Source organism: Limulus polyphemus, unplaced genomic scaffold, assembly GCF_000517525.1.
Source record: "Limulus polyphemus unplaced genomic scaffold, Limulus_polyphemus-2.1.2 Scaffold2704, whole genome shotgun sequence".
NCBI lineage: Eukaryota > Metazoa > Arthropoda > Merostomata > Xiphosura > Limulidae > Limulus > Limulus polyphemus.
The window spans coordinates 18,106-30,917 of NW_013668314.1; the positions used below are offsets into that span (position 1 = coordinate 18,106).

Here is a 12,812-nt window from a genome sequence, read left to right on the forward strand (position 1 = left end):
GTGGTTCTAGAAAATAGGTGGCGCCACACCAGTCACGTGACCTCGATGACGCAACAGTATTCTAGATGACTAAGTTATAGATAATTATAGATGCCACTATATGTCATATTATCTAGCCTATATAAAAGCCAGTGTGTGTCACGTCACGTCACGCTTGATTTTTAAACTTATGTTGTTTCTGAATTAAGGTATTTTCTGTTATATCATCAATATATTAATAAAAAAAACCTCTTTTAAAAAAAACTCAAAATTAAGAAATCAACAAATATCTTTTTCAGTTCTGTTGTCTATACATTTCATTTTCTACTTTCAGTACATAGACTAACAACAATATTAGGTTCTACTGTTATTGCTAAGCAACATGACATAAAAGCCATTGTTGGAATGCATTATTACCAAAATGCACTGGCTTTACTATATATTAGGTGTTGTTATATAAGGAACCACTTCTTTTCTATATGGTTTTTCCCTAGCTTGCCTCATAAAAAGGATGCAAATGTGCATGCACACATGGATAAGTAATAATACCCAGGTGCATATCCTCAGTATCCACATAGTATAGGTGCAAAATTTCAGGTTTGTAGGTTCTTTGATCTAGGAGCTATGGCAGTCACATTTATTTTCTATGTGGTTTCCCATAAAAAAAAATGTGCATGTGCACACGCATGTAGAAAATGAATAATACCCATGTGCAAACCCTCAGGGTCCACTTAGTATGATGCAAAATTTCAGGTTTCTAGGTTCTTTTTTCTTGGAGCTATGGTGGTTACACAGACACGTATGCGCACATGTGCGGGTCTGTCTATCTGTCTGTAATTTCTATTTGTAATATAATAAACAATTTTTCTATGTGTTTTTTTGCTAGCTGGCCTCATTAAAAGGATTTGCACATACATGCACACATGCATGGGGAAAAGATAAGTAATACCCAAGTGCACACCTTCAGGGTCTACTTAGTGTGGGTGCAAAATTTCAAGTTTCTAGGTTCTTTCCTCTTGGAGCTATGGTGGTCACACATATACAGACATGCATGTGTGCATGCACATACATGTGTGTCTGTCTGTGAATTCAATTCGTAATATAAGGAACCACTTCTTTTCTATGTGGTTTTTCACTTGCTTACCACACATGTGGTTAAGTAATAACACCCAGGTGCACACTCTCAGGGTCCACTTTTTATGTGTGCAAAATTTTATGTTTCTATGGAGCTATGGCAAATACATATTCTCTTCTATGTAATTTTTTGCTAGCTTGCCTCATTAAAAAGATGTGCATGCTTGCATGTTTGTGAATGAGTAATAATACTCAGTGCACACCTTTAGGGTTCACTAGGTATGTGTGTAAAATTTGAGGTTTCTAGGTTCTTTCCTCTTGGAGTTACAGCAGATACACACACACACATACATACCTTTTATTATTATTATAGATTCTGCATTTCAAAAAATAAACACTAGGGTATTTTATTCCAATGATATTCGTTGTTATACAATCACTCTTTCTTTAGTTTTTAGACTTGTTAAATAAAATTATGAATTTACCTTTGAATTCCTAGACATCAAAGGTTAAAGTCTATGCTAAAAAAATTTAACTTCTTTAAGATATATATAATTAGATTGGATAGAAACTTCTGCCAAAGTGTTTTTATAAATAAAAAAAAACAACCAAACTTAAAGTGGTTTAAATAGCTTTACTTACTGTTTCAATGATATTTTAGCCAGAGTAGCCTTAGTATAGCTTGGTTTAATGGATTGCTCCTGCCTGGTTCTACAGTGATATGACGTTTCAACTTCTTTGCTAAGGCCTTCAACCTTCTGAGCCAATCAGAAAACTAAAAATATGGTGATATAACACCATAAAATAAAATGTGTTGTATTATACTTAACCTTTCATTTTTACCATGTGTACTTTCTTTATACTGTGGCCTTGGTTGTATTCTCATCTCATGCTATGTAAGCTGTACGTGCCTAATCTGGCATTTCTAACAGTATTCTGTTTTGTGGAGTTATGTAGTAGCCACTTGTAAGTAATGAAATAGCATGACATCTAGTTATGCACAGAAATTCAACGTCAACAACAATGAAGTTGCATGGTTCACTTTAATTCTGTGCTTCTGTGAGGCAACACTGCATTCACATCAGTCAAAAGTAGTTGTTATGTCAACTGAAAAAGTTACTTCACAAACTGAAAAGTCGGTGGAGATTTTATGATGTTGTTATAAAAGAATTTGTAAAGAAAGATTGTTGACTGTTTTTCATGTAAAGTGTGTAACTCTATTCTATATGTGTTTGTGTATTTTTTGTTATAAATTGGGGAATGTTACACTAATAGGTTCTTACTGCATGACCTACTTTAAAACCTACCCCATGCCACTGGTCTCAGTATAGAAACCAAAATGACATTCCACTCTAGAAATAAACAGGAACAGTCTATCAAAACTAAATTCTACCATATGTTTAATTATTATTATTTAGTAAATATTTCCACAATAACATAGCAAATTGTAGTAAATTTTACTTTTGTGATTTATTGTAAATTTTTTTTTTCCATGGAGAAAAGGTTTTATTCAAACTTGATGATAAAATATTCATTGTAATTTCAATTCTACAAACAAAATCTAAGAACTAAATATCAAAACATTGTATGAGTATGTTAAACCAGTAACTCTGAGACTACCTTTAAAGCTTCAAAGTTGTCTCTCTCAACTGCTCGATGAATTGCTGTCCTCCCATCTTTCATTCTGAAATCTAAATGTGCCCCACCATTCACAAGTTCCATTAACACTTTTGCTGGTTGAGGAAGAGCAGTGGCAAGGGTCAAAGAAGTTTCTAGAAAAACAAAAATTAATCAAATTAAGTTGCAGAGTGAGAGATTAAAAGTCACACACTAAACAATTGTCAATTACAATGTTTTTATAAAAAAATCAAAGTTCATTATGACAGTAACATAACTTCAAACAAACTTAAGATAATCATGACCTTTAAAACAGTTAACATAATAATAATATATCTAAAAGACATTTTTACTATTTATAAATTGCTTTGATATCAAATTGTACAAAAATTGTAATCATAATTTTTTTCTCAATTCATTGTTACATAAAAATATAATGCAACAAAGTTATCACAACATTACCAATTTGAATCCTGTAAAACTGGGGGAATGACTATCATTCCTAGGGCATCATTAATAAACCAGAATTTTTATTAAAAGTATTTAGTAAAATTTGATGTTAAAATGAAAGAAGTGACATTAGTTTTTATGTCTATTCAATATTCACAATAAAATTGTACAGTACTCTGTAGATACATTCAAACTAATATGTATAGATGAACTGTTCATTCCAAATTATGCTTATTTCTTAAGATCAAGTAAAATACAGAAAAAAAAAATTATGCTAGTGATATAAGCATCAATTGCAATTTGGGTTGTTTTAACACAATATCTAAGAAAATGTAAACTACATACCACCAGACTCTGGACAATGAAAGTTAGGATCTAATCCTTTAGTACATAATTTATTTATTTTGTCTACATTTCCACAGTTGATGTAGTCAATCATTCGACGAAGATTAGCCTGTAAGATATACACAGTCAGATGTTTTATCACTCACTCAGTTAATAAACAACAGAAGTTCACATTACTGGAACACTGAATTAAAAAATAAATATAAATACTGCAATACAACTTAGAGTTAATAAGAGTAAAGTTTATAATAACTTTTCTAGCAAAAATCAGTCCCAGCATGAAAGATAACCAACAAAAGTGGCTGCCTAAGGTACCAATTACTCAATGAATCCAATATTAGTAGGGGTGCAGCCTTAATTTTTGCCTATATATGGTACCAGTTAAGCTGTCACCATACCTGGTAGAAATAACTAGTGGACTTTCACAGTCAGGAAATTAAGAAATGATGCAAAACTTGAATTAAATAGATGGTGAAATATATTAAATCATTTAACTCAGGAGAAAGTAAAATGTATCTCATATTTTCTTGTATGTAGTTGTAACTTCTATGTATGTAGTTCTAGCATGTACATACGTACATGTGTAAGATTAGATAGACCAAATTGATTTGCATGATACAACTTACATTAACTGCAAAATCATTTAAGTTCATACAATATCTAAAAAAAAAAGAAAACTTACTCTTGTATGAAGTTGTTTAATCTGTTTCTCATCTACATTCATTGTCTTGTAAACACGACGCTTATATCGCAGCTACGGAGGAGAAAAAAGTCTTATCTTCTGAGCATTGTTATTCAAAAGCTATACAAATTTTGAATGTAAGAGCAAGAACAGGTTTTATACTGTTAATTTTATCATTTTTCAGTCTCATAAATTGATGCTTCTGTGATGTTAATCAGTAGTTTATACATATTAATATTTTATTATCTAGTTTACAAAAAAAACATAGATTACAAGATACATAAACTTCAGAGATATTTTCATCCTTTTTATAATTTAATACAAAAATGAAAAGTAACACTGCCACCATTACTATTCATGCCTGACAAAATAGAGATAAGTTTTGGTTCCACACTTGGTAGGATAATGATAGCATTACACTAACCCATCAATAGAGAGTTACCTAGCTGTATTAAGGCTTCTACCTTAGTACACAGCTTGCTGATAAATCTATTTCAGTACAGAATCATCATTCAATATGTCAACCAGAAGCTCATATTAAAACTCTTTAACCAACATAATGCTAGAATTAGTACAAAGTCTTGTTAGGTACAAAGCCAGTCAATCAATATGGTTCTATGAACAATATATACAAGGCTAGCACTAATAGGAAGTCTACAGTCAGGTACAAAAAGTTATTGTCTAGTTTAAAAAAAAACATAGATTACAAGCTACATAAACTTCAAACATATTTTTCATCCTTTTCATAATTTCAAAACAAAAATGAAAAGTAACATTGCCACCATTACTATTCATGCCTGAAAAAAATGTAGATAAATTTTGGTTCCACACTTGGTAGGATAATGATACTTATACTACAGTCAAATACAAAACTTAACAATTGATATACTATTAAAACCAACAATATTGGAGCTAGATTTAGTTAGAATTCTTTAAGTATAATAGTTTGGTTTAAAATTTAAAAATCAACAAGAAAACAGGCTTACAAAAAATTTATATTAATACAAAAAAGGAACTTTGAAATAAGAATATAATTAGCTAAAGTAGGAATTCGCCCATTTTCACTAATAGCTTAATTACTATTGTGATTATTTTTTTACATTCAAAAGTCTTCTTATAAATTATAAAGATTATAAATAAGCAAGGACAATAAGTGTATTTTTAAAATATAAACAAAAAGTTCTAAATTCTAATCATTTCTTTCTTTTCATAAGAATTGTGGGCCTTGACAAAAAATTTAATGTTGAAAATGACCAACTTAAACAGAGCAAAGATTTACTGGTCTATTTCTCTTTGTTGTCTAGCAGTTTTCGCAGCTTCAATTTTCACGTGAGCAACATACTCTCATGAAAAATTCCCAATTTCATGGATCGAAACCTCAACGTTTAAAAGCATTTGGCAGAAAAATAAAAACAAATATTTATACTTAAAGGTTTCAAAAAAATGTATAAACAGTTGCAAGCCATAGGCAAAATTAGCCCATTACATTTAACTAATGTAACAAGATTTATTATTTCAGTGATTCTAAACTAATTTATAATTCTTTTATTACTTATAAACATACTTCAAGATACTCTACAGGTTCACTCAAAGGATAATCAAGTAGTAGCCTTTCTTCATCCAAGAACTTGCCAGCTTTCCCATTCCTTGGCAAGATGAAGATCCCATAGTTGAAGCTTTCTTTTAGTTCCTGAAAAAATAGAAAAAATTTACAAACAAATATCACACAAAAGGTTTCACGTGATTTATCAAAAAAAGTTAATTATTTTTTTAAACATTTAAACAAGATGTATGAAACACAGAAACATACAAAAACATTTCCTATTTAATGCATTACCCTATATAAGCCAAGCACCTCAACAGAGAACAAAATACATACATACATATGCAAGTTGGTTATAAATATATTTTTGTAATTGACTTAATGGATTTTTGTAGTATTAACTTATTTTATTTTGCACAATATATTTCATAGTAATATCTATAATACTGAAAGGTTAGATAACATGAATGCTAGAAATAACCTGAAACTTCAATACTCATAACAAACACAAGCTTTTGACACTTGCAATTTCAAGCAAAAATAACTTAATAACATAATGTAAGTAATGACAGTTTTGTATGTTGTGTACAAAAAATGAACTACTAAAAATTATTTTAAGTATGCAGTACACAAGAAAGGTCAAAAGTAAATACGAAACATATCTCTTGCTATATAATATTTCATTTTATAGCAATACTGAAAATAAAACAAAAGAACAGGGGAGATTTAAAAATAAAGATTCTTGCCTGTAGTGGAGATGAAAAGAAGTAGAATACAGGACTGTTATGATAAACTGTACTTACTTTTGGGAGAGAGGAGAGAATGTGTTGTTTAACATCCCAAACCAATTCTTCTACATTAAACTGAAAAAACTTCTGAAAATAATGAAAGAGAAATGGTCTTATTGCTTGAGTCAATTACTGAATGAGTTATCTACCTTATATTGAGTTTAACTACTAAACGTTGTTATAGCAGCATCTAAATATTGGTTATCTTGTTTGCACACAAGCTGAACTAAATTCAGTGGGAAGTATCATTAACAAATCTAAGAGCTGAAAAAAATGTACTCATGTAACTACTTAATAGAATATAATAAAGAACCATGTAAAATCATACTTCAATGTTCTTGACAAGCTTAACAGTCACTGTTAGGTATCTCTTGTATAGTTTTAAAATATAAAATAGTTTCAAAGCTACTTAATAGTGGTTAATTTAGTTATTTCACATTTTTTATTCTGTGATATATACAGACACACAAAACTCTGAGATGTCATTTTTTATGGAATTCTCTCATCAAGTCATTTGACCAAGTAACCTTATCAAGCAATCAACGATTCCTTATTCTTAATCTAAAGAACTAATTACAGTTTCACTTTTAATTAGCACATATGTGAAGAGTTCATTCCTATATCCATGTAAAAACAAAGAACTGTGATATCAATAAGTAATGTTACCAGTTAATTTATCAAAAGTATTACAACACATTATTACTCTAATGTTACCACTTTGATTTTTTAAAGCAGAATTAGGAGAGTACAGTACACTAGGTACTATCTAGTTAAAATAGCTTGAATTTAACTCTTAGATAGACTAATACATAACATTTTGCAAACTAGACCAGTCAACATTCAGCCTTGTGTTGTATATATAAAGACTCTCCAGTCCCCTTCAACACACACACACACACGTTTTGCCAGACTTACTATTTCAGGTAAGCTTGAGCCATTGTAAACAGTTTTCACTGCAATCATTAGATGGCATCAGCATTTTCAGTTAGCAATGATGCACTGATAACGTTCTAGATAATTAGTGACCAAGCACAGACCTATGGGAATGGTCTGGCCATTTCTATAATTTGTTTGTGTTGATACCGTTTTAGATATAATAGACATGCAATCAGTACAGAAGTTTCTGAACTTTAGTGATTTGACTCAGTGTTTCCCAAAGGGTTTGATCTCTTACTTTGAAAAACTCAGAGAAACTCCCCAAATGTTATTTTGGTGTTTATGAAAAAGACTTCCCAAAGCAGAACTAGTTTTGCTCAGGGTAATTCTGTTTTGATCTTTATTTGCACTGTTAGAATGGTTTTCGACATTTATGACATCTAAGACACTGAACGCTTAACACTTAATAGAAAAAACAATAAACGTTCTTCAACTACTTTCAAAATTCTAGGTCTGTCAGTCACTAAATGCTCTCAAACAATGAAAATGGTTACAATGAGAAGAACAAAGTAATTTATTCTAACTATTACTTCTGTTTTGCAGTTTTCTTGTTCTCTTTTGATTTGATTCTAATGTTGCTGACTGACCTCTCTTTCTAATCACTTTGACTTCATCAGAATCTACATTATGATTTCATCCACAATGTTTGCATTACCTTCCAACACTCTTCCAGTGTATATTGACTAGTTTAGTACTGAAAATAGGTTTTGTATATGTAAGTTAATTTGCAAAAGACAGTGGACTTTCCCCAGAATCTTCACACAAAAGGAGAGAACTCATTTCTAAATGAAAATTTCTGTGTAAGATATGAATTGATAAGCACAAAGGTTGTATTGTTCAAAAGCTATAGTACAAAATTATCATTGAAGGGTAATTCTAGTGCTTATTATCATATGCCAGATACTGTGGTGACCAAAACCCACACTATTTCTATATGATAGACTTCTGATTTTATGGCTAATGTGTGTGTCATGATTATCTACACTGTATACAACTCATCATGCTTCTACTGTATGTTTTGAAGTGATCACATTAGCACTGTAAACAGCTTGTCATGCTTCTATGTACGAGTTCAAGTGGTCTTATTAGTACTTTAAACAGCTTGTTATGCTTCTATGTATGAGTTCAAGTGGTCCTATTAATACTGTAAACAGCTTGTCATGCTTCTAGATGTATATGAGTTCAAGAGGTCCTATTAGTACTTTAAACAGCTTGTCATGTTTCTAGATGTATATGAGTTCAAGAGGTCCTATTAGTACTTTAAAACAGCTTGTCATGCTTCTCGATGTATGAGTTCAAGAGGTCCTATTAGTACTTTAAACAGCTTGTCATGCTTCTAGATGTATACGAGTTCAAGTGGTCAGATAGGCATTTGCAGGCCTAGCTTTAACAGGTTGGTGAAATAGGCAATTGAAAATAGTCCAAGTATTATTTTTCTTAGAGGTATGTATAAAAAAATGAAAATTCAGTGTGCACACTTTTGCTAAATTTGAATTTCAAAAATGTATGCTTTAAAATATCCTGTTACAGTAGCAAACACTGAATTGAGCATTTGCAAAGTGTGCACCTCATGACCACAGTCAGTGGCTCCTTATTTTATGCTATCTACTAGTACTAGTGCTAGTGACATGAAGCAGTTAATTTGATATGCATCTCCTCAGGTGAGGCAGTTATCTACTTCTTTTTAGTTGCAAATAAATATTTGACACATCAGTGATGAATAAGAAAAACATTGGAAAATAAAAATTATAAATGGCATCTTCCCCTTCATCTGTTCACTTTTGCTCCTAGAGATCATTTCACATATCTCAGTCCAGAATAAGGGAGTCATTGTTTTTTCTGGTCATTCTCACATGTTGTCATCCTTAAAAGTAACACACTTTCTAATCCCATGTTATCTACTTTATAATATCTGTAATATTTGCAATATCCTCATCCATATGAGTTGATTCCCTTTAAAAATATAGTGAAACAATTACGATTACAGTGTGTCTTGGGTTGATGTAACACACAAAAATATGTGATATCAATCCAAAAGTGCTTGACCAAAAACTCGTACAATAGGTGATATTTCATAAACACAACAAAATAAAGGAACTTGACATTATTCACATTGTATAACTTTATCAATAATGTGAGTAATGTCAAGTTGATATATTGTTCTTGAGTCACTTCATACTTTAGCTAAAGCAGAATTTGGCTTTTCGTCATTCAAGTGTTTTACTGTTCACACAATTGACTATCTTTTACTAGCCTTACACCCCTTTCCATGTCTTATTGACATGGAAATTGTGTTCACAAACACCATATGATAGTCAATGTAAATACTAAACAAACATCTTCTAAATTCAAAAAACTGCACTTTAAAGAAGTGCTTAATGCCTTTGCAGCTTAAAAAAAAAAGATTAGGAAAATCAAGTTCTTCCAAACTTCAGTAGTTTGAAATGAAGTGTGACACAAATAGGCCTGATACATTTAGTAGAAATTGCAACATTTTGTTCATATAATGTTACATATATGCTTATTGATGATGATGTTCTGGAGTTCTGCAGTGGGCAATATTTTAAAATATTACCTAATGCAACAAAACACATACAGCTGGTCCTGACAGATTGCCATGTTCCTATACATGGTTTCAGGTAGTCATATCTATGCTGTATACAACTTGAAATGTCTCTTACATATGATGTTAAATGATCACATCTACACTGTATACACCTTTTCATACGTTTATGTATGGTGTCATATGATCACATCTACATTGTATACACCTTTTCATACGTTTATGTATGGTGTCATATGATCACATCTACATTGTATACACTTTTTCATACCTCTTTGTATGATATAAAATGGTCACGTCTACATTGTATACAACCTGTCATGTATCTTCATATGGCAACCTGACCTCGTACACAAGGTTCAGGTCACATCTACAATGTAAGTGGTCACATCTAAATTGTATGCAGTTAGCCACGCCTCTGCATAAGGTGTCAAATGATCACGTTTACATTGTATGCAGTTTGTCATGCCTCTACGTAAGGTATCAAATGGTCACATATACATTGCATATAATACAGATTTTTTTGTACTACAGTTTCGTGATTGTTCTATCGTATATCTACATACTGCTTTTCATTGTTTTTTGGGTTCTAATACTGACATCTACGTATGTCCGGCTTATTAGAGCTTGGAAATCCAAATAACTATACTGAATATAAATTTTGTTGACATTAATAACTAAATTTCAATAAATTAATTACTACGTTGAGCTTCCTTTGCCTATATCTTCTTCATGTTACCGAACTGAAAATAATATCCATACAAAAACACTTGAACCAAAACGTATACGAAGGCAGAAGAGAAGTCGTGAAACTGTCCCGTCATTATTTGTTAAGCACTGTGTTAATAAAAGCAGTGACACGAAGAAAATAATTATTCAGTCATTGAAAATATGTTTTCGTGTCATGATGAAAATTCGTTACTAGATCTATATAGCACGATAATTTATATTAGCAATAAGCTCAAAATACTAGTAGTCTCTCTTCGTGGTATTATTAGATTTTCCACCATCATGAGCAGAATAAAAACTTCGTGAAATCTTGCCTAGTTGTTTGTAAACTGTTTTATCATGTTATATTGTTTTCGGTGTATTATTGGTAAAAGGCAAGGTAGAAAAGGATGAAATATCACAGATAAACCTACCTCAAGCTGGAGTTCCGGAACAAAAACACGAACACTGACAATATCCTCATTAGTTTGACTACCACTGCCATCTGCTGTTTCCATAGCAACCGCCTTCATGACCACCTAGCTCCTACATCTGGAAATGTAATGTAAAACATCAAACACAAGTCTTTATCAGCTGCCTAGTGTTGGAAAGCTTTACACATTCGACAAGTTTATATATTTTTCCACTTACCATTAGCTTTCCCACTTTGCACGTTTCTTTCACAAAAATAGAAAACAAATTGTGAACCAAATATAAAAGGCTTCAACTGTATTCTTTTAAAGCTAGAAATAAAAACTCATACATATTTAGTCGTATATAATTACATATAAAACATTGACGAATCATAACGTGTATTAGAGTACAAAACAGGACAAACAGAAACTTTGGATAACGTTGCTTCTTCATTCTTGAACTAGTTTTTCCTAAGAACTATCTCAATTTTGCCACATTTTTATATAACCATAGCTTCTTCAAATATAGCTGTTTTTTTTTTTTATATAAACCAAGATTTTGTTGCGCTTCGTAAGTACTAACATAGGAAACATATATATAAAAAGATAAAAAAATTGCGCCTTTATAACCGTCTTCACTGTTAACTTCTTTCGTTATACAAAGAAGCCTATTTTTCGTGCTTTTGAGGCGGCATCTCTGTATTTTATCGATTACAGTGTTCCTGATACAGAACTTAAACCCGTAGATAAACATCAGTAGTATACCGATCAGCGCAGTCTCTGTTAACCATTCTAGAATGAGGAGGATAATCTGTAGACCTCATGATTACACACTATTTACACTTTCATAATGTTTGACATTTATGAGGGTTTTTGTTTTGTGTGTGTAATGTATTGTTAGCAATCAGGATATCAAAATTTGTTAACCCGGATGACAAGTACACGATACTTTTTTTTTCGCGTAAAGCTACACAAGAGCTATCTGTGCTTAACCATCTCTTATTCTGATATGAGACTAAATGTAAGGCAAATAGTTAACACCACCCACCGCCGACTTTTTGGCTACTCTTCTCTTACCAAATAGTGTGAATTGGCGCATCCATGGCCCCAAAACGTGGAAGGCATTCTTGCGGCAAGGGGTTGCGAACCTTGAACTCTCTAATTTCAAGTTTAGGCACCCTAACTACAAAACCACCCTCGGCCCATTTGCTACTGAAATTTGCCTCTTTTACAGCAATATAAAAATACAATATATATAGTTGACACCATAATATTATAAGAAAGACTTTAAAATGATTACTAGCGTTAGTGTAAATAAATTGTAGTGTATTTTTTCTTAACTAGTTATAAGCCTAATTTGAGTAAAAGCTATTAACGCTTTGCGAAGCGAAATAAGCAAGTGTCGTTGTGAGTTTTAACTTCACACTTCTAACAATAAAGCACGTTGGTGTTCAAGTGTCACTCCAGGACGAACAAAATATCGTATCAGCACGTACACACGTGCTTAAAACACTCATCGGCTTAACTAGTTCACACAAGTTTTTGTATTTTAAATACACAACAATTGTATGTGCTTTAATACTTCATGTTAAAACACTCATCGGCTTAACTAGTTCACACAAGTTTTTGTATTTTAAATACACAACAATTGTATGTACTTTAATACTTCATGTTAAAACACTCATCGGCTTAACTTGTTCACACAAGTTTTTGT

At 31.6% G+C, this 12,812-nt stretch overlaps 1 protein-coding gene across 1 annotated transcript in view; it reads right to left on the reverse strand.

Annotated features, from left to right (window-relative positions):
* The window catches only part of LOC106467680 (SH3 and multiple ankyrin repeat domains protein 3-like), a gene marked incomplete at its 3' end in the record, with an annotated part of 88,394 nt that overhangs the window by 16,137 nt on the left and 59,445 nt on the right, over positions 1 to 12,812 (reverse strand). The window contains exons 2-7 of the mRNA XM_022395887.1: positions 11,120 to 11,237; positions 6,494 to 6,565; positions 5,712 to 5,837; positions 4,148 to 4,219; positions 3,466 to 3,574; positions 2,674 to 2,825 (exon numbers count right to left, since the gene is read on the reverse strand). Of these exons, the coding sequence (XP_022251595.1) occupies positions 2,674 to 2,825; positions 3,466 to 3,574; positions 4,148 to 4,219; positions 5,712 to 5,837; positions 6,494 to 6,565; positions 11,120 to 11,218 (630 nt within the window). The remainder of the gene's footprint in view (positions 1 to 2,673; positions 2,826 to 3,465; positions 3,575 to 4,147; positions 4,220 to 5,711; positions 5,838 to 6,493; positions 6,566 to 11,119; positions 11,238 to 12,812) is intronic.